Source organism: Hoplias malabaricus, chromosome X2 (genome assembly GCF_029633855.1).
Source record: "Hoplias malabaricus isolate fHopMal1 chromosome X2, fHopMal1.hap1, whole genome shotgun sequence".
Classification (NCBI taxonomy): Eukaryota; Metazoa; Chordata; class Actinopteri; order Characiformes; family Erythrinidae; genus Hoplias; species Hoplias malabaricus.
Genome location: NC_089819.1, coordinates 3,543,500 through 3,563,131, shown reverse-complemented (window position 1 = coordinate 3,563,131; position 19,632 = coordinate 3,543,500). Strand labels below are relative to the sequence as shown.

Genomic DNA, 19,632 nt, shown 5'->3' with positions numbered 1-19,632 from the left:
TCTTCTGTGCTACTCGCTTGCAGCTTAAAATCCACGCCCCTTTTGTTGACAGAATTAATTCTTTAGGTTTATGATGCAGGAATCTCCGACAGTCTGAATTTTCTCCTCATATACTTTTGAACACAGCAGTATTAAAGCAAGTTTTAAATGTTCAGCTATGGCACTAACTGCTTATTTGCTCTACATATGTTTTGTAGCACATAAGAAATCCCCAAAGCTATACTGACAAAGATGACTTGATCTTCTATGGAGGGGTGGGACTAAAACCTGCCAAGATCTCGACATTTTTATAATTAGATTACATTATATTCATAGACCAAAAGTGCTCAAACATGAGCATATTTCATTAACACTAAAATGATATACGGTTGGAAAAGCGAATCGGTTCAACACATTAAGGAACTAATACCGTTCAGAAGAACCGATTCGTGGCCGATTCTGACTCTGTTAGCTTTAGCCTTAACAGCTCATATTCCCTCCATTCATTCTGGACACTGAAGACTAAAGACTAACCTGCTCCTCCAGGCGCTGGATCTCCGCCTCGTTTTCCCGCTCGTCCTCGGACGTGTCTCCCTCGTCCTCGTCCTCTGAGTTCTCCACACGCATCTGCTCCTCGTCCTCAGACTCCATTTCCCGCTCCATCTCCTCCTCCTCCTCCTCCTCCTCGATATCGGCCAACAGAGTCTCCCCTTCCTTTCCAGTCGCCGCCATGTTGCGAGTGATCTGCCTGGTAACAGAATTAAGAGTGCGTTCTTTACCCGCCCGTTTTTCGCACAGGTCACACCCACTTCGCGCTATGATTGGCTTAGTGTTCAGTCCTCCTGCGACAGGATTGGTTTGCATTTCATATTTACAAGAACTGCTTATGAGTGTGCACTATCACCCAATCAGAACACAGGAGGCGCGGTTTTATTATCCAATCATGACGAGTGGGGGCGGGAATTGTGCAAACTGCTTGTTCCCGCCAGGCAGAAGAAATCATGTTGACTTGCTATTTCAAAATATCGATTTTCTAAGTCATTTAATAAATAACGTCACAATGTCAAGGAAATTAAAGCTCAGAAGTTTAGCAAAATAATTTAATGTTTAAAATAAGTAATATAAAAAGATTAATATATAGATTTTGTCAAACGATTTGAGAACAATTTTAAATAATATTCACTTATTGATATGTTTGTGAAATATTTTGGTCCTATCTTATATTCTAGGAATATCATCTTAATTTTTCTAAATAAGTTGGAGTTTTTATCTTCACATTTTAATTTAGGCATTATTTGCAGATATGCCAGGTTCCTAAAAACAAGACATAACTATGTGATATGTCAAATGTTGGGACATGAACAGCAAATAAAACTGCACCTGACTTTTAGACTTCCCAAGCAACAGGCCTCAGTCAGGATCCAGAGCAGAATGTCCTGCTCTGGATCTCTCTCTGAGCAGCCCACCAGGACGAGTCCTCTGTATTGTCAAACATCACAAAAACGTTTAGATTTTTAGGTTAATTTCTATCAATGTTAACAGAGCCTACAGAGAGGAACCTGGAGTTGTGGTGTAAAGACAACAGGCTCTCAGAATGTCTGCAAGAAAAAAGAAATGATTGTGGATTAAGGAAGCAATACCACCAATAACTTTGGGTGGGCCTTGGGATCATTTGGGTGTGCCAAAATGTTTTGAGAATGGGGGGTTGTGTGGTGGGGGACGAAACGCCGGCCAGCCATATTTTTCAATTAATTTGTTTCACTATATCGGATGGGCAGATAATTCCTCTAGTTGAGCATGATTCCGCTGGGTTCGCATTGCCCACCCAAGCCTACCCTTGGACTTGCTTCTGGAGCAATGGAAATCCCCATAACAAAGAAAAGGGTTTTGTGACAAAACACAAAGGGACCATCTTTTCCAAGTTTTCATTCTCAATATTAGATGACGGTCCCAGGATTTACAGTAACTGTTTCAACTAATTCATTATCTGTAACCGCTTATCCAGTTCAGGGTCACGGTGGGTCCAGAGCCTACCTGGAATCATTCTAACCGTTTGGAGCTAAGAGTGGTTTTAGGGCTGATTTTTTCCCACTGGGTAGAAAGACGTTCATGTGAAAGTCTATGATTTTATTTCATATACATTGTATTATAAACAATTACATTTAGTACATATTGTACAAACCCCGGGAATGGTGTTTTTCAAAATATGTAGGAAAGACCAACCTGAGGGGAAAGCATTACCCCTCTACTCAAATAATTCTGGTCACTCATCAGATACAGAGTGTGTTTTAAGATATTATTGCTTGTTTTTAAAGTTCGTTTCCGCCTTAATTATTATATTTAGTATATTTAGTTTTAGTTTACTTAATTATATTTAAATAGGCACTGTGGACGAAACGAATGACACAACATCCCCTTTAAAAGTCATAACCACAGTAGGAGTGAAACGGCGCCCCCTGGCGACTGTATGCGTCGCCGTGTCTCAGTGCTGTATACATTCGTCCCCGTCTCTGTGAACCAATGTGAACATGGCGCTGTCTTCGGTCGGGAAGTGTTTCTCGTCTCTCGGACTTTTCAATCGAACTCTGTCGACTCCGGAGCTCAGAGCTGCTTGCTGCTACCACAAAAAGGTCGGTGGATATATTAACTGCTTTCTTCGAGACCTAATACACACTGTATCTTAATGGACTTATTTTTGTAGCTTGTTATCTAACGTTGCGTCGTTGTCTGGGTCGTTAGCTCGAGGCTAATGACAACTGAACTCAGTCATTTTTTTATTAATTTACAGCGTAAGTGTATTTATAAAATGTCATACAGGACAGTTTTGCAAGCGAATATATGGATACACTGGCCGGTTTAAAGCGTTTATAGACTTTAATTCGACGGTTGTATTATTTCAGATATTCACTTCAAAAGATGACATCTCACACGACGTTTAACTATTAGCTAATGTCTGTCTTTTGGGAAGAAAGTAGCCACAGGTGGTTTTGTTGTGTTCCATTCTCGGCTGTAGTTTCTGTTGAATTGTTTCTAGCTGTTTTGAGGTATCTATTTCAGTACACGAATTTACAGTAAATTTCTCAGTAGTGTTTCAGTTCCACCTTAAATGATACATAAGTTAAAGTATACTGTTTAAGGTGGAATGTGGATGAGGAGAAGCTAACGGTTCCTGTTTTCTGACAAGGCAGCGTCACAAACCAGTGTTAACTTATGTAACTGAAGATATAGGTTGAAATCATGAATTTATATCAATTTTAACGGGGGATTCCGCCATTTACTCCCAAATGTCTGCACGATTCAGTGGTGGTTGGATGTAATATATATATATTATGGTGAGAAATTATTAATTGTGGAGAACCTCACAGAAAGAATGTTCTTTACAGTGGTGATGATAAGAACTGGGGTCATGATGTCTACAACACAGTTATGAACACTTTATACTGTACAGAACCAGAATAATTACACATATTTATAAAGTGTATTACTAGTGTGTGTATGTGCAAATATATAGTTTGGATTTACAGTTTTATAAATGTATCTTTCAGCCATATACATACATCTCAAAAATATCATAAAACACCATGTTGTAATTTTTCATGATGTTTCATTTTATACATTTTTGTGAAAACGTTATAGAGACATTTCTGATGCCTGATTCCTATTAACACCTTTTTTTAAGTTACATTATATACATATATATAAATAAACAAATCTGCATTGTCACATTTATTTAAACCATGGCTTAGAGATCAGGGGTTAAAGGGACTTTATTTTAAACAAAAACAAATGTATTATATAAAACACCAAGGGCCAGTTTCCAGGACTCAGATTAAGGCTAATCCTAGACTAAAATGTATTTTCAATGGTGATTTTCCATTGACACTGCAGATTAGTTTAAGTCTAGTCCTAATCTTGTTTGGAAACTTTCCCTGAATCTCTTTAGGAACTCAAGACGTTCAGTAGGAATAGTGCCAACACACACTTCACAGGGTGAAAACTTGCTTACTGTTTATTTATTTATATAAAGAAAATAGATAGTATGCGCCATTTTTGTTAAGTCTCTCACCTTTTATAAAATAAAGTACTGTTTTTAACTCAAGTTATTCATTTTAAAGGTGGTGGACCATTATGAGAACCCAAGAAACGTCGGGTCGTTGGATAAAAACTCCAAGAATGTGGGGACAGGTTTAGTGGGGGCACCTGCCTGTGGTGATGTTATGAAACTGCAGGTATGTGTTATGAGTTTGACCTGTCCACTAAAAAAATGTAAGTAAACCATGCACTCGAATCTCCTGTACGTGGCTTGTAATGTTTTGAGACTTTTTTCTTTTTCTTTTTAAATAGATCCAGGTAGATGACAAAGGAAAGATAGTGGATGCCAGATTCAAAACTTTTGGTTGTGGATCAGCCATTGCCTCAAGTTCCCTGGCAACAGAATGGGTCAAAGGCAAATCGGTATGTCACCTCATGTTTTAATATTAGTTTTAGTTACAACATGATTAAATTATACATTACTCATATGTAATAGCGTTGGGCATTCCTTTGCTGTGTTTTTGCCTTTCAGTTATGGAGTATTTTAGATTCCATTACGTATGTAGAAACCTATATTAATAACTGCTAAAGTGGTCCTTGTGTCTTGTATCCATGCCCATAACACTTCTTTTCCTTCTTAAACGATGTCTAAATCTCGATGACCTCTCCGCTCTCCTTTAGGTTGATGAAGCTCTAAAAATCAAGAACACAGAGATTGCTAAAGAACTGTGTCTTCCTCCAGTCAAGCTTCACTGCTCGAGTAAGCTTAAGAGAAGAGCTTTACAAGACTGTTAGCTTTATAAAAGCCATTTGTATTGAGCTGCTCTTTAACTTCATATATATAGGTATGTTTCAAGGAATGTCAGCCTAAGCCTGACATGGAGGGTGGGTGGTCGTATTTCAGTTTATCAAGTTTAGGGTGGCGTCTAGCTATAAAAACTTAATAACGATGTCCTCATAATATGGAAACATCCTGTGCACATTCTTTGCTTTCTAATAGTTTTCTTTGTTTATTTTCCTCCAGTGCTCGCAGAAGACGCCATCAAGGCTGCACTGGCTGACTACAGACTTAAGCAAAAGGATGAGGAGAATGTAGCGGAGGCTAGAAATTAATTGCAGTAAATCTGTCGCAGTTGCAGAAGAATGCCATGACACAGAGTGTGTTGTATTTATCCCAAACCACATATATCCCTACAGCAATGTCATCCTCCTACTGAATATGTAGATAATCTGCTGTGTTGATGGCTTGAATGAAGTGATGTTTGTGTTGCAGGAGTGTTTTTAAGCATTCATTTTAAGAGTGCTGTATGAAAGGGTGGTGGGTTTTGATCCTCAGTGTCTTTTTGAATCACGCACAAAAGCTTGCTTTCTAGACAATGCTTAAGTCATAGGCAAAGTAGGGACGTTTAGAGGGTATCCACCTAAAACTCAGATCCCAGATGAAGTGTCATTTAATACAAGCCTGGACTTGTCCAGAAAAGCAGTCCAATAACTCCTGGTGATCCTTTATTACTACGTTTTTTTTTTTTCATAATTCTGACCTTGTTGGCATCTTACACTGATGTGGGGTGATTTTTCCAAAAGTGAATTAGTACAAAGGTAATTCTCAAATTGTTGAGTGAGAGTCTCACTGAACACTCTGCACCAGTAAAAATGTTCTTGGCACTAAGATGCTGAGTATGCCAGCTTATTTTTAACACGGTAAAAGAGATAAAAGGCCATTTGTAAAAACAAACAAAAAAAGATTTATATTTGTTTACATCTCACTAGTATATTTTGTATTTGCTGGTTTCTATTTTTTTTCTTCTACTTTTATTTTCTCAGAATTGCTCTCTGATGTTAAATGTCCTGCAAAAAAATGGCAGTTGATGGAATGCAGTCATACACGCACAATGCACAAAGTGTATAAACAACACAACAATACTGGGAAGTGAACGATGCTGTGTCCTCCATTGGATTAGCTTAATAAAATTCCTCAGAATATTTGTCTTGTGAGATTTTTACTGTTCTCATTCACATTTTAAAACAAGTTTAATTATTTACAAAATTATAAACCAAATGTTTCACATAATTACAATATCATAATATATTTATATAACAATATTGTGTGGTCCTTGAGAAATGCAGTTTCCTTTGTAAACATGAATCATAATTGTGCTGTTTGCCCCCACACCCTCCTTCCCCTTGCATGTATGTTAGTGATTAAAACTAGCGTTCAATTTACAAACTGGTACATGACCATAATTAAAAAAAAAATTCTTACATTTATATGAATTCCTATAGACTTGATATTAATATTCATCCTGCATCTCTTTTGTATTCAAACCTGACTGAAGCCAATTTCACATCGGAAAGAATGTCCGTACAATTCCACAGTGCTTGATTTTTCACACCAGACACCAGGTACACGTTTGTCCTGCTTTATTCCTGGATAATACCATCTACAGAAGTCTTTATTATTTGTATATTGCTTAATTAACGTTTATGATGACTAAAGTTAAGCACAGTTTTAATTTAAAAAAAGATCCAGGAAAAAAAACCCTGATTTGCCACATCATCCTGTTAGTACTTGTACAAGGTCAGGGGTCAGGGACTGAACACTTACAAAGCTGCTACAATTTAAAATATATGTTTGCTGACATGTCTGTTGGCCTAGATTGTACATTCTGCAGTACTGAATTTTGTACTGTTTCTGCATAAAAACTACTAAATTGCCACATGGTACACATCAAAAATAGACGCAAAGTATATTTGCACACCCGGTTAGTGTAAAATGTCACACTGATTAATATACCAGTGTATTGCATGTGGCATGTTTACACCATCTGGTGTGAAATTAGCTTGAGAAGTGCTCATCAGAAACTTCACTGGACATCATAGTCTGTAGTTGGCTAACGTCAAGAACTCGCATTCCTTTGACTGCTCAGTGAGGATGGTAGTGGAACTATTACCTGATTTCTCCACAAGAGGCTTTTCAGAAGCAGAAATACAGTTACCACCAGAAGCCCTGTTAGCACACACAGCACAGAAAGTAACGCAATCATCACTGTATCGCCAGTTTGGGCCAGAGTTTGAGAAGTTGCACCAATATGCATTCCAGTGTCACTTGTAGGGGAAGATAGGTCTACAGGGACTGCAGTCCTAGAGACAGCAGTCTGGAGATTGTCCCTATTGTCTGTACACTCAGGTTCCTGTTCTGGGGCAGGGCTGTATGGCATCTGGGTTGACTGCGGGACAAGATAAGTGGAGTTTAGTAATAAACACTGTTCATAGCTAAGTCCTGCTGAAGAGGATTTGTTTGACCTGAAATAAGACATTGAAGCAGGGTGATTAGTGGAGACCGAGTAGCGTGTCCTGTTTGAGTTCAGAGTCAAGTTCCTACAAGAATGTCTTAATGTTCTGGGTATGCTGGCGGGAGGATCTGAAAGTTCCTCTGAAGGTAGATTCTCTGTTATTTGCTCTTTGGAGTGCCTCTGCATTACTCTGCCAGAAGCTGCCGTCATGTTAAGTAGAGCTGATCTCTCGCTTGGCTTCAGGACCTTGGGGCAGATGGCCATGATGGACAGGGTCAGGAGCAGCTTGTGCGCCAGGTGCAGAGGGGCGGTACACACGAGATCCACTGCCATCCTTAACCTATCCATGAGCAACCACCTGTAGAGATACATGATATCACATTCGCAGACCCACAGGTTATTGGCCAGCTCGACAGAGCGTAGGCGTGGTAGTCCATCAAAGGCATGATCGGGTACAGACCGCAAGCAGTTGCTGTTGATCTTTAGCACTTGGAGGTTGACCAAAGTGACCAGTGAAGCCAGGTCCAGTGTTGAGATGCAGTTGGCTGACACGTCCAGGTGAGTTAGTGACGATGGCAGGTGCAGAGGCAAGCTGGTCAGTTTGTTCCCCTTCAGTGACAGCATCTTCAGCCGGCCCATGCCCAAGAGTGCCCCTGGCTGGATGGCCCGTATACGGTTGTTTTCCAATTCCAGCCTTGTGAGGTTGCCCAGATGCCTCAGGGCCCCTGCTGTGATGTATGTGATACGGTTTTCCCCAAGCTGCAGGCTCTCCAGGCTTGACGGAAGCCCACGAGGGAAGCGATCCAACCAGTTATGACTGAGGCTCAGTTCCTGCAAACTGGAATAGTGTTGCAGGATGTTGTCCACATTGCAGAGGCGGTTCCATGCCACGGACAAGGCTGAAGTAGTCAAAGGGACGGAACGAGGGAGAGCATGAAGACCCAAGGACTCGCAAAGGACTAGCACACCTGGCCGTGGACAGCAGCAGCCTGCAGGGCAGGGAGAGAAGATCGAATGGCAAGGACGCAGAGAGAGGAGCAACAGCAAGAAGAAGCAAGGATGCATGGCTCACTGAGGGTGGAGAGGATAAACCATAGGACATGTCAGCTGTGACATAACTTGACATAAATCAGTTACTTAGACTTGGTATCTAGCTTCTTTTCTTGTATCTCTCGTCCTGATCCTTATCTTCCTAAACAACACACACCAACTCTACAGCATGAGTGACAAAGTTCCCCAAAGGATCACTCACCATTCTCTTGCTGCTCTGTTTCCTGTCTCTCAAAACATCTCAATCATTACCCCCTGGCTCTGTGAAGCTCCTTCCAGAAACTGCAGAGCTCTGCGGCCACCTGGAGAATTCTGGGCAAGGGCCCATCAAAATTTAATGGCAGACCTAAGGGTGTTGCCTTACATGTTCTGTGTCTTCTTCACCATGTGAATTAATTGCATTATCCAGTTGCTTTTCCCGCTGACACGAGTGCCTAAAGCCAATAAGGTGGTCTGTGCTTTTCTCCAAATTACTTAATCTATAGTTGCATCTGTAACTGTATCAAATGTCAGTGTAGTACATTTTGATTAATGAAGTCCACCTTCTGCCAAAGCACTGGGAGACCTCAGAAAGCCATATGTTAGACATACAGTCAAAATCAAGATCATGCTGCCAGTGTTTTTTTTTTTTTTGGGGGGGGGTCGGCATGTGAGACATGGGTGTTCCATTCTTTGCTACAAAGGCGAGAGTGAAAGGATGGCAGATTCCCGGAATAATTCAGCACCCTGAACACAAAAGCAGGGCAACTTGAGCTGGAGCTGAGGCCTTTTCTGGGCTCCGGTTGCAGCTTTCACTAGGAGCGCAGACATTCTATCAAGGTTTCCTTTTTTGGGTAACTAGAAGTTGCCAACACTTGGCCTTGTGCCATGGCAGTGTACCTCTTATTTGCATTTCTAACCTAATTTGCCAATCAGTCTACAGAGAACTAATACGGTCAAATGAAAATTATTGAATTATTGAGCGATTACTGTGACTCTGAACAGTGATTTTCCTCTATTCATTTTTGAAAATATCTCCATCTCCAAAAGGGTTGCATTATTAGTATGGGGCCATGGTACCTCTTAAAGACAGATTTTAAAACACCACAGAGCATGAGAGAAACCCAAATCTCAAATCACTCAATACTCCCTACATAGTGCCGTATAGATGTCATAAAATTACTGAATCTAGTACATTATATATTTCTAACAGAACATCAAATGTATATATTCTAAATCTAAATCTAGTGCTACCTGCACTAGATCCACTCATACCAGCACAACACACATGAACACCACCACCACCACCACGTCTGTGTCACTGCAGTGTTGAGAGCGATCCACCTCCCAAATCATACCTGCTCTGTGGTGGTCCTGTGGTGGTCCTGACCATTGAAGAACAGGGTAAAAGTGGGAAAACAATGTATACAGAACAACAGGTGGCCTACGGTCTGTAATTGTAAAACTACAGAGTCCTCCTGTATGGAGAGAATGGATAGTGTGTGTAGAAACAAGGAGGTGGTCATATTATTATAGTTGATCAGTGTATAATGTAAAAATGTACAATTTCCAAAATTTTATGACACTGTCACATCAACATTTATTCTAATATTGGCAATAGCAACTGTATAAATGTTGATTCTGTCATTCAGAGACTGCAAGTTCATTCCTTGGTGTTGCCCCCAATTTTGTTCTCTTGGACTTTTATCTGATTGGTCAAATAGTTCTCATCTTCTTTGCCATTTTATATGTTTTTCAGATTTTGTAATCATCACCATGTAAACAACCTACATCCTGCCATTCTTCTATGTTTGTATCGCTTTCTTCACATATTTTAAATGAACAATGCCGTTTATAAATTTCTGTTTTAACTGAACTGAGATGTGAGAGTAAAATCTAAGCATCTCAATTCAGACATGAGCCAAGCCTATTTTCAGCACACAGAGCAGAAGCTCTTGTACCGGCCTCCTGAAATATTGATTGAGTTCTGTATTGCAGACATTGTGTGACCAAGGGGCCTTTTCTGCCGCTTTGCTCAGAGGCCTTTGGAAAAAAACAGAACAGAGTGTGCTGGTACATTCACCAGATCTAAGTTTACACACCACCTTCCAGACCGGAGTACTAGGTCTCACTGAAATCAACATTATACAAGCATTGTGATAAGTTTACTGTGGAATGGATGTTAAAATTATAGTGTGGAGGGTACGGATGAAGAAATGTGGGTTCACTCAGCAAGGAGCAGGCAGGACTCAAATGAACTCTTTCCGTGAGAATTTATTCAAACGTAGCACACGTGATGATGTCACAATGAGAGAGGTACCCGAAAAGAAATGAAAACGAGCGCGTTGGAACTAAACAGACAGTTTGTCCATACAGCAGTTCCCTCTACCTTTACCTGGCTACTGCAGCCAAATCCCCCTCTTTTTTAGGAACTTAGCCCCACCCCTCTCTTAATTGGACTAACCCAACTCTGGCAAAGGGGTAAGAAAGTTGCTCCCAGGAAGATATTTATTCCCTTTAATATAACCATTAACAGATATCCCCCGCACATCTTATTCCGGCTTCACTGGTAAGTGTTTATCTATGTATATAGTTTGTTAATGGTTTTACTTATTTGCTTTTTCCCTTTCACAGGTTCCTGAATCCAGCTCTTCCCTCCCCCTCTCTATACCTCCCCGTGGGCCCTTCGGCTAGCACAAAGAGAGACAGGAAATTCGCTGCCATTCCCCTAGGAACAGGAACTGAAACACAAGGTAAGTAATAATACCAAGATACATTCCTTAATGTATATTCCAGTCTTGGTGATGGGTCCAATTCACTGACCTCATCACATTTACATTAAAAATTAAATAGAAAATTAAAAAATAGAAAACTGGCATTTTTGTTAGTTACACTGTATGTTCAACCCAAACTCCCTTCCCTCTGAACTGTAGGCCAAACAAGGTGGACCTATAGGAGAAAGTGTAGGGGTTTCTAATAAAGGGGATCTGGTTATATGAAGATGATTTGTGTTATTCCTCACAGAACAGACTACACAGAATACACAGTTCTCATCTGAAAAATGTTTTAATATAACAAACAGTATGTTAAAATACATCTAATATAGAACAAATGGCTGACTTTCAACAGAGATAATGGATATAACTTAGAGTTGCCAAAAACCTCTTCACAAAACAATACCGTTTCAAACAGACTGAATACTGAAAGCAAAATCACTGTTAACAGATAAAAGATTTTTCAAGTCACTGAAATGGAAAGGCAAAGTACACTCATGTTCCTCAACTCCAAAATTATCACACAATGGTTAAGTATAGTTTATGCTACGAGTACTAACGATTGGCTTCAGGTTTGCAAGTCATCCTGTGAGTGCCCAACTCTGCTCCTGAATAGTTTAGCCAGAGGTGGGTAATTCAGGTCCAGAAACTAAGAATCCTCCTCCTTATGTTTTCGTTAAATCTGACATTTATGAGTGGGTAACAACTAAGATTTCGCCCTGTCTTTGTAACTATATTACTCCTGTTAACTAGGACTACCCCGGTTAGCTGTTGTGAAATAACACTATCTAATAACTTCTAATAACATAACTGGTTTAAAAAAAAAAAAAAAAAAAAAAAAAAAAAATTGGCACCTGGAACAAAATTTTTTTTATGACCCGCTCACTTGTGGTTCTAAAAGAGACGAGTTGGGACTAAATCATGACGTGTAATCCTTGCAGACTGCCAATTGGCCACAGAGACTTGTCAATCACTAAGAGATGCAGACATCCAGCACTAATTAGGAATTTGTAAAATCTCCAATCTAGAGCAGTGATTTGTTTTAACCCGCTGGGGTCAAAGAACATGCCGGCGCATCAAATACAACCATTCGTGATGTTTCTATTAATATCTTAGCAATAACACAGCGCAGAAATACAGTTTAAACACTCCGTGAATGTGCAGAAACTGCTCTTTCGATTGTGTGTTATCACGGCAGTACGCGATACTGTACATCCCGAGTTACCAGCTTCTGTATAAGCTTGAGACACTCCTCCTCTGCCTCTCGCCGTGTCTAACTGGTGGACGCTTGTTTTTAAGACTCTGATAAAACTTTTTCAATCACCAAAACAATCCATCCGCATGAGTAAATTGGATTTTTCAGGGTTAGAGACAGATTATCTCTTCATAAAATTCTCTAGGTGACATAGGCCTCTCTTAATGAGAGAGTTGAGACTGTTCTAAACATTTTTATATAAAACATGTGGGTAATATATTATAATACAAGTGCTTTAAAGGCAAATTTCAGAAAATTGAGAAAATGTCCTTAGACCCCAAAGGGTTAATCCAACTCACAATGGCAGCTTGTAAAATTAAGTCATTGTTCCTTGAAAAGGTCCAAACTTTTCTTGGATTAATGGCCAACAAAAGAATCATGTGAATACCACATGGCGCAACAAGAAATTAAAGAACTATACTCATCTGTCTGAACGCATGCAGCTAAACTATGTTAATTCCCAAAACACAACACACAAATACATGCCAATTGTGCACATTTGTACTCCTTGTCTTGAATGGCACCATTAGGGATTAAACTTGCATTACTGGATTGTTTTGGTTGTTTTATAAATGGTAGCCCACACCAGACGGTTAAACAGCATGGAATAGAGGGCTTTTTTTTTCGTAGGGCACGTGTGGTAGAAAAATCTAGCAGCAAATGTTAAATGAGTTGTCCTGAGATAACATCTATTACCAAAGAAGTATCTGGATCTGAACTACAGACTTCAGGAAACAGTCCTAATTTAACACCCTTAATCCGCTTAATTGTGAGGAACATATATAAGAACATCAGAGGTAGGTGTGTTAATTTAGGGTTGGTAATAACCTCCTTAGGGAAGCAGATCTCCAGAAGCAGGGTTGGGCAGAATTACCGAAAAAGTTGCTCTGTAAAAGAACAAGATTCGTCTAAGGTGGTCCCACCCTGTGCACTTTTTTGTGCTTTGTCTCATGTAACACCATGGATTTGTATTGTTAATCTTTTTGCGGTCTGGGTCAGGTGTAGTAGTGAGAGGAGAATGCAAAAATGTGCAGAAAATGGAAGTCCTTGGACTGGAATCGGGTACCTTATCTGGCTCTGTATCTCGAAAACAAGTATCTTTGCCACTCTCTTTGTTTCAAACACAAAGTACTTGTCAAGCCTCTCAGAAAAAGAGTGCTGATTCAGGTTAACAATAAAGACTGATCCTGGATCTGCTGTTTTGGTCTGAGAAGTTTCACAAGTACAAGTTAAACAGAACTCTAGGAGGAACAGTAAGGTAAGACCTATCTGTATCTCCAGATGGTGAACACAGCTTAAAGTTAATTTCAACAACGGGGAAACAGGAAAAACACACATGATCCAGGTAAATATGTAATGAATTTGGGCAGATAATATTCAAATTCACCCAAGTAAGTGGCAACCCAAAAGCAGATGACCTCAAAGCCCTAATATGATCCGTCTCATGATGTTTCCCAGAGCAACAGAAACATCTGAACAATTGATCTTACAGGTTAGACAAGAGTCAAGTGTGTAATTCCTGACAAATCCACTAGATCCCAAATGCCATTCCCCTGTCATTTGGCCCCTTCTCAGTGAGCCTTCCTCAGGTGGCAGGTACACACCAGCACTTGGCCGTTTCCTGCTGAAGTGCTTGGCATTGGCACCTCCGTCTTCTTCTTCTTCTCCTCTTCCTTCGGTACCTCCACCTCTTCCACTTCCTCAGCGGGTTTTGCCGCCTCTTGTGGCTTGGGCCTGGGGTCCTTGCCCTCCTTTTCTCCCACTAGAGCCTTGGAAGGAGTGCGAAGGTAGCTTGTGGTTCCCTGGGGCTTGTGGTCTGGAAGGGCTTGCTGTTGCTGTGGTCTATCCTGCCCAGGGTTTGTTGTATACTTCCGAGGCACGCGCTTCTTGGGCGGGTAGTAGGCCTCAAGCTTGCGCTTGTGGCTCATGGCCGAAGCACAACACACGATGAAGACAATGACGACAAGCAGTGATGTTACGACGATGATGAGGAGCAGGTTGTTGCGCAGAAAGTCCACCACCCGATTGAACAGGAAATCCTTAAGGCGGATGAAAGTGGTGGTAATGCTTGGTGGAGGAGAGGAGGATGGAAGTGATGCAGGTGGGCCTTGTGTGCTATGCGATGTGGGGAAGATCAGTTCCTGTTCATCCCCGCTGCCTTCCATGGACATGTTGAAAGGGAAAGCCATGCTGGAACAGCTCCATCCCAAGAGGGCAAGGAGGAGGATGCAGGTAAGTTGGTGAAACCCTGAAGATGACATGGCGCTCGTCTACACCTAAACTGGAGTCAGGACAATAACAGTAACAATCAGCTATTTTCAGCAGTAAAACAATACATTATGTTTAAAAAAACAAATATAATCATAATCAGAACAATAGCATGTCAGGGAGGGAGGGAGGATCCTGGAGCTGTGTGACAGCGAGATTCTCTCTTGCACCACCCATATATCGTATTAAGTGTACAAATACATTTTAAAGCACTTTTGTGTAACATATTCTAATTGAGGGTGGCACGGTGGCGCAGCAGGTAGTGTTGCAGTCACACAGCTCCAGGGACCTGGAGGTTGTGGGTTCGATTCCCGCTCCGGGTGACTGTCTGTGAGGAGTTGGTGTGTTCTGCCCGTGTCTGCGTGGGTTTCCTCTGCGTGCTCCGGTTTCCTCCCACAGTCCAAAAAACCCACGTTGGCAGGTGGATTGGTGACTCCAAAGTGTCCGTAGGTGTGAGTGAGTGAGTGTGTGTGTGTTGCCCTGTGAAAGACTGGCGCCCCCTCCAGGGTGTGTTCCCGCCTTGCACCCAATGATTCCAGGTAGGCTCTGGACCCACCGCGACCCTGAACTGGATAAGGGTTACAGATAATGAATGAATGAATATTTTAATTGACAATTCACTCATTTCCTACTCTTTGATCATTTTATGGTAACTGATCTACAAATGATGTATTAATATGTTACATTCACAATCACCAACTTTGAAATCCCCAAAACCAAAACAAATGTTTTTTTCCAGTATGAAGCTCATAACGAATGCATTGACAAAAATTCTTTATATTATATATGTATATATATTTATATATGTATTTGACAAAAAGGTTATTTTTTGTTGAATATAATGACATTCGTCATTCTTAATACTATGCAACAGTTACCATAAAATGATAAAAGGTCAGGAGAATGTTTGAATTTTAAAATTCAATTATACATTACCAAAAAATAAAAATAAAAAAAATGCAAACCTAATAAAAAAATATTACAGAAAATATAATATATTTACATATATTATACAATATATATTTCTGCTTTTCTATGAGATATATAATATTGAAAACACATGGTGATATACAGAATCAAAATGTTCCCATTATGGACATCATATATTCAGTTCACAGCTTGTACAGAGCTTAAGGTCACTATGCCCAGTGTCATGTTGGTGGTAGGAGGTAGGAGGCACGACACTGGATGGATGGATGTTCCACTGCTCAAAATCCCATCCATTCTCTGTAACCACTTATCCAATTTAGGGTCGTGGGGGGTCCAGAGCCTACCTGGAATCATTGGGCGCAAGGCGGGAATACACCCTGGAGGGGGCGCCAGTCCTTCACAGGGCAAATACAGACACACACACATTCACTCACACACTCACACCTACGGACACTTTCGAGTCGCCAATCCACCTACAACATGTGTTTTTGGACTGTGGGAGGAAACCGGAGCACCCGGAGGAAACCCACGCGGGAGAACACACCAACTCCTCACAGACAGTCACCCGGAGCGGGAATCGAACCCACAACCTCCAGGTCCCTGGAGCTGTGTGACTGCGACACTAACCTGCTGCGCCACCGTGCCGCCCGCAGCAGTGGAACAGTGTTGTTTTAAAGGCATCCTCTAAAACTGGTGGGGGAAAAACTGTTGTCTCTTTTTTTATGTTCAGAACAGTATGTTTAAGGGGGAAAAAACTGATATTTGTAGCTAAATTTGAACTTGTCTGTAAGCTTTTATTCACTGTTTGAATTGCCACAAAACTCGTTTGTAACATGAGTTGTTTAGGTTTGTTGCACTTCACAGTCTGTGTTTACTTTCATGTCTTTACCACTCTCCGGAATTTAGAGTGAGTTCTATCTTAATATAAACGTAATAGCTACAGCAAAAATGAGTCGATATTACCCATCTATGGAACAGAAATATACTCATCTCAGTTCCTGCTTTTTAGTGTTTGAAGATCTGTTTTTGGTGCAAAAGCCTTGAAAATGCAGTTGTTCTGCCATGAGCAGAGAGAGAGAAAGAGAGAGAGAAAGCTTGTAAACCAGACTGAGACGTTTTTTTTTTTTACCCATTTACAGACACTGGGGCTTCATAAACACAGTTTTGCGAATACAAACCAACTGGAGAGTTAGCAAATGGTGAGAAAACATCCTCAGAGTTTTATAAAATATAGTTTTTTTGATTAAAATAGTGAACGTCACCTTTAAGTAACAGCATCAATCAAAACAGTTGTGATGTTTCAGAGCGCCAGAATTAATCATCAGTCCCTGCCCTGTCTAAAGCTGACTGAATGCAGTCAAATGTTCCGATATCTAGCTTTAAGCCTTCTCAGAAGAGTATAGCAGAACAAACTTCTGTTCTATACAATAATGTTTGGCCACATAGTGTCTGCTGTGATTTCATTCTCAATGGGTGTGTTGGCTTTTCTTAGAGAAGATCTCAGCACATTTTTATCGCTTGTATGCAGATAACTTGCCATGGTCAGGATGTGGGAAGTGTGCCACTGTTCTCCTCCCATTAGTTTGAGCACGGGTATGAACACACCTTTACATCTCAGAAGTAGTTTAGAAATGAAAGATTACCGTTTTAACAGAATTCTGCTGATAACTACATGCCAGTTTGTCAACATTTGCATTTCAAACAATGCTCTCGTGGGCAGCATCTGCTGTGTTTTGTTGTCCAGATTCTAAGATTAGAATGGTAAGAGACTTAGCAGTCATGTGCGCCAGAGGAAGGAAGCCTATCATCTGAAATCTATTTATTCATTTCTTAGAATCTCTGACAGGAAAAAGATTGCTTTGTTCAAACCATTCACATCCGGGCTGAACAATATATTTGTGTTTGCATGGTTATATACACAATACACAAGAATACAAGTACTGTAGTAACAGTGCTGCTACTGAACATACCGGAGCACTTTGCAGAGCAAGAGATGGGCTACAGTCTCTTTTTTTAATTGTAGAGCGCTCCTGTTTGGTCAGTGGAGCTGGAAGTGAGTGTAAACACAAGGAGGTGGTCATAATGTTATGCTATATAGCGCAATGGACAGAATATTAATATTGCAGCTATATAAAGATATTTATCCAGTTCATGGTCGCAGTGGGTCCAGAATCACTGGGCGCAACGTGGGAACACACCCTGGAGGGGGCGCCGGTCCTTCACAGGGCGACACACAGTCACACCTATGGACACATGGGGAGAACACACCAAACTCCTCACGGACAGTCACCCAGAGCTGGACTTCAACCCACAACCTCCAGGTCCCGGGAGCTGGGTGACGGCGACACTACCTGCTGCACCAACGTGCCACCGAAGATACATATTGCAACAGCCAAAATATGAGTATTAGAATCTAACTGAATATTTGTGTTACAGTTATTCTGCCTCATATGGCAATTGACAGATTACTAATATTAGTATTATAGTGCATGCTTAACAGGCTGTATATTAAAATTGTGATATACCTGTACATACTGCAATGCCAGAACACTAATATCACAATTAAATGGTTAAATGCTGTATTGCAATATATTTAAATGTATTACTGGAACACTCCTATGGAAATGTGATTGGTTAAAGGAGCTCACACCAGAAACTAAACACTGACTTTCTTGAGGCCTCATTTAAGAATAGAAGAATAAGAATTTTATAAACAGCAATTAACTTCTCTGTTTAGTGGTTTGTGCACTTCACTCTTTCTCCTTTTAATTTTTGCAGTTGGACTTTTGGGTGTTGGAGGAAACCATTTATTATGCCCTTAACGTATCTCTCACGAACTACGAGCTATTATTTCAGTGAAAGCCGAAGTTAAGGGAGTAATATAAAACACATAAAAAATCCAAAATGCCTCGCTCTCCACTACCTTATGGCAAATGTTCTCTGTGTTTATAAAGATGCCACACTGCATTAAATCTATTCTGGTCACTGCAGGTCATTACTTATTTGGGGTGGGGACAGAGCAAGCCTGGGTATGCTTTGTAATTTGGCTTCGGCCCTCTCACCACAGCAAAGAGAGGGCAGTGTGCCATCTGTGTGTGTGTGTGTGTGAGAGAGAGAGAGATACCCTATACTTACATAGGCCTATTTCTGCAGCTCATTTATATTTCTGCGTGTACAGTCAAGAAACTTGCACAATATACATCTCAGTACAATTTGAACAACTCAGTACACACACAGGCTTGTGTCCCAGCCAGGACTATGTCTGTCTGAAATGATGGAAAATCACAATTCAAACCAGGACTAGGCTAAATCCCTGTCTAGAAAACCGCCCCTGTGTGTTTTGTATTTAAAGGAACATAATATTTATACATTAAAATCACAGTTTAAATATCATTGTGATGCTAAACTGGGCTGTAATAGTGAGAAGAGTCTTTCTTGTTGCAATTCTGGGCTCAGAAGTGCAGAAACTGCACTATATCGTGGAACTCCCCCTAGTGGAATTCATTTTTACAGCACTGTACTGAAATCAGTGGGAGAGGGGACATTACCCTCCTCATTTCACCTCTGCTATTGAGTTCAGTACAGTGAGAGTAAAAATTATTTCCACTAGGGGGAGCACGAGGAGCAAAAATCCCAAATATTACCTAGTGTTCTTTTAATCTGTATGAGACACTACGGTCCACTCAATTAGACACACCACAGAGGTTTCTAATAAAGTGGCCAATGAGCAGTATTTCAAGGTAGAAGTTTCTAATAAAGTGCAGTTTCTCTTAGGAACCGCTTGCCGTCTCTGGTCACTTTATTTGGAATCCACTAGCTGCCTTCTATTTCCACGAGTTCCATTCCTTGGCCACTTTATTAGAAACGTTTCCACTGCACTTCTACTGGCTGGCCACATTACTGGAAACCTCCATCACATAAAACCACTCACTAGGCATTTGTTTAGAAAGCTTTATCCTGAAATTCACTTCACTGGCCACTATTACAAACAAAGTATGTGCTTATACACTGTGGCGGTGTCTGAAACGGCTCCCAAATTACATTTTAAGACACACAAGTGTTCTTTGAGTGT

General features: G+C 40.7%; 2 protein-coding genes across 2 annotated transcripts in view; both read right to left on the bottom strand.

The window, feature by feature from the left end:
• LOC136677076 (squamous cell carcinoma antigen recognized by T-cells 3-like) overlaps positions 1–723 on the bottom strand; it is a 36,139-nt gene extending 35,416 nt beyond the window's left edge. Inside the window, exon 1 of the mRNA XM_066654467.1 lies at positions 514–723. Within this exon, the coding sequence (XP_066510564.1) occupies positions 514–711 (198 nt within the window). The 5' untranslated portion in view covers positions 712–723. The remainder of the gene's footprint in view (positions 1–513) is intronic.
• Positions 724–13,933: 13,210 nt separating this feature from the next.
• On the bottom strand, positions 13,934–14,551 carry LOC136676536 (transmembrane protein 119-like). Its single transcript, XM_066653626.1, has one exon. It carries the CDS (start codon positions 14,549–14,551, stop codon positions 13,934–13,936), a length of 618 nt encoding a protein of 205 aa, XP_066509723.1.
• Positions 14,552–19,632: the final 5,081 nt, after the last annotated feature.

What these genes read in the sequence shown, in the direction of transcription:
- LOC136676536 (XM_066653626.1), bottom strand. Translation starts at nt 14,551, where the DNA reads ATGGCTTTCCCTTTCAACATGTCCATGGAAGGCAGCGGGGATGAACAG.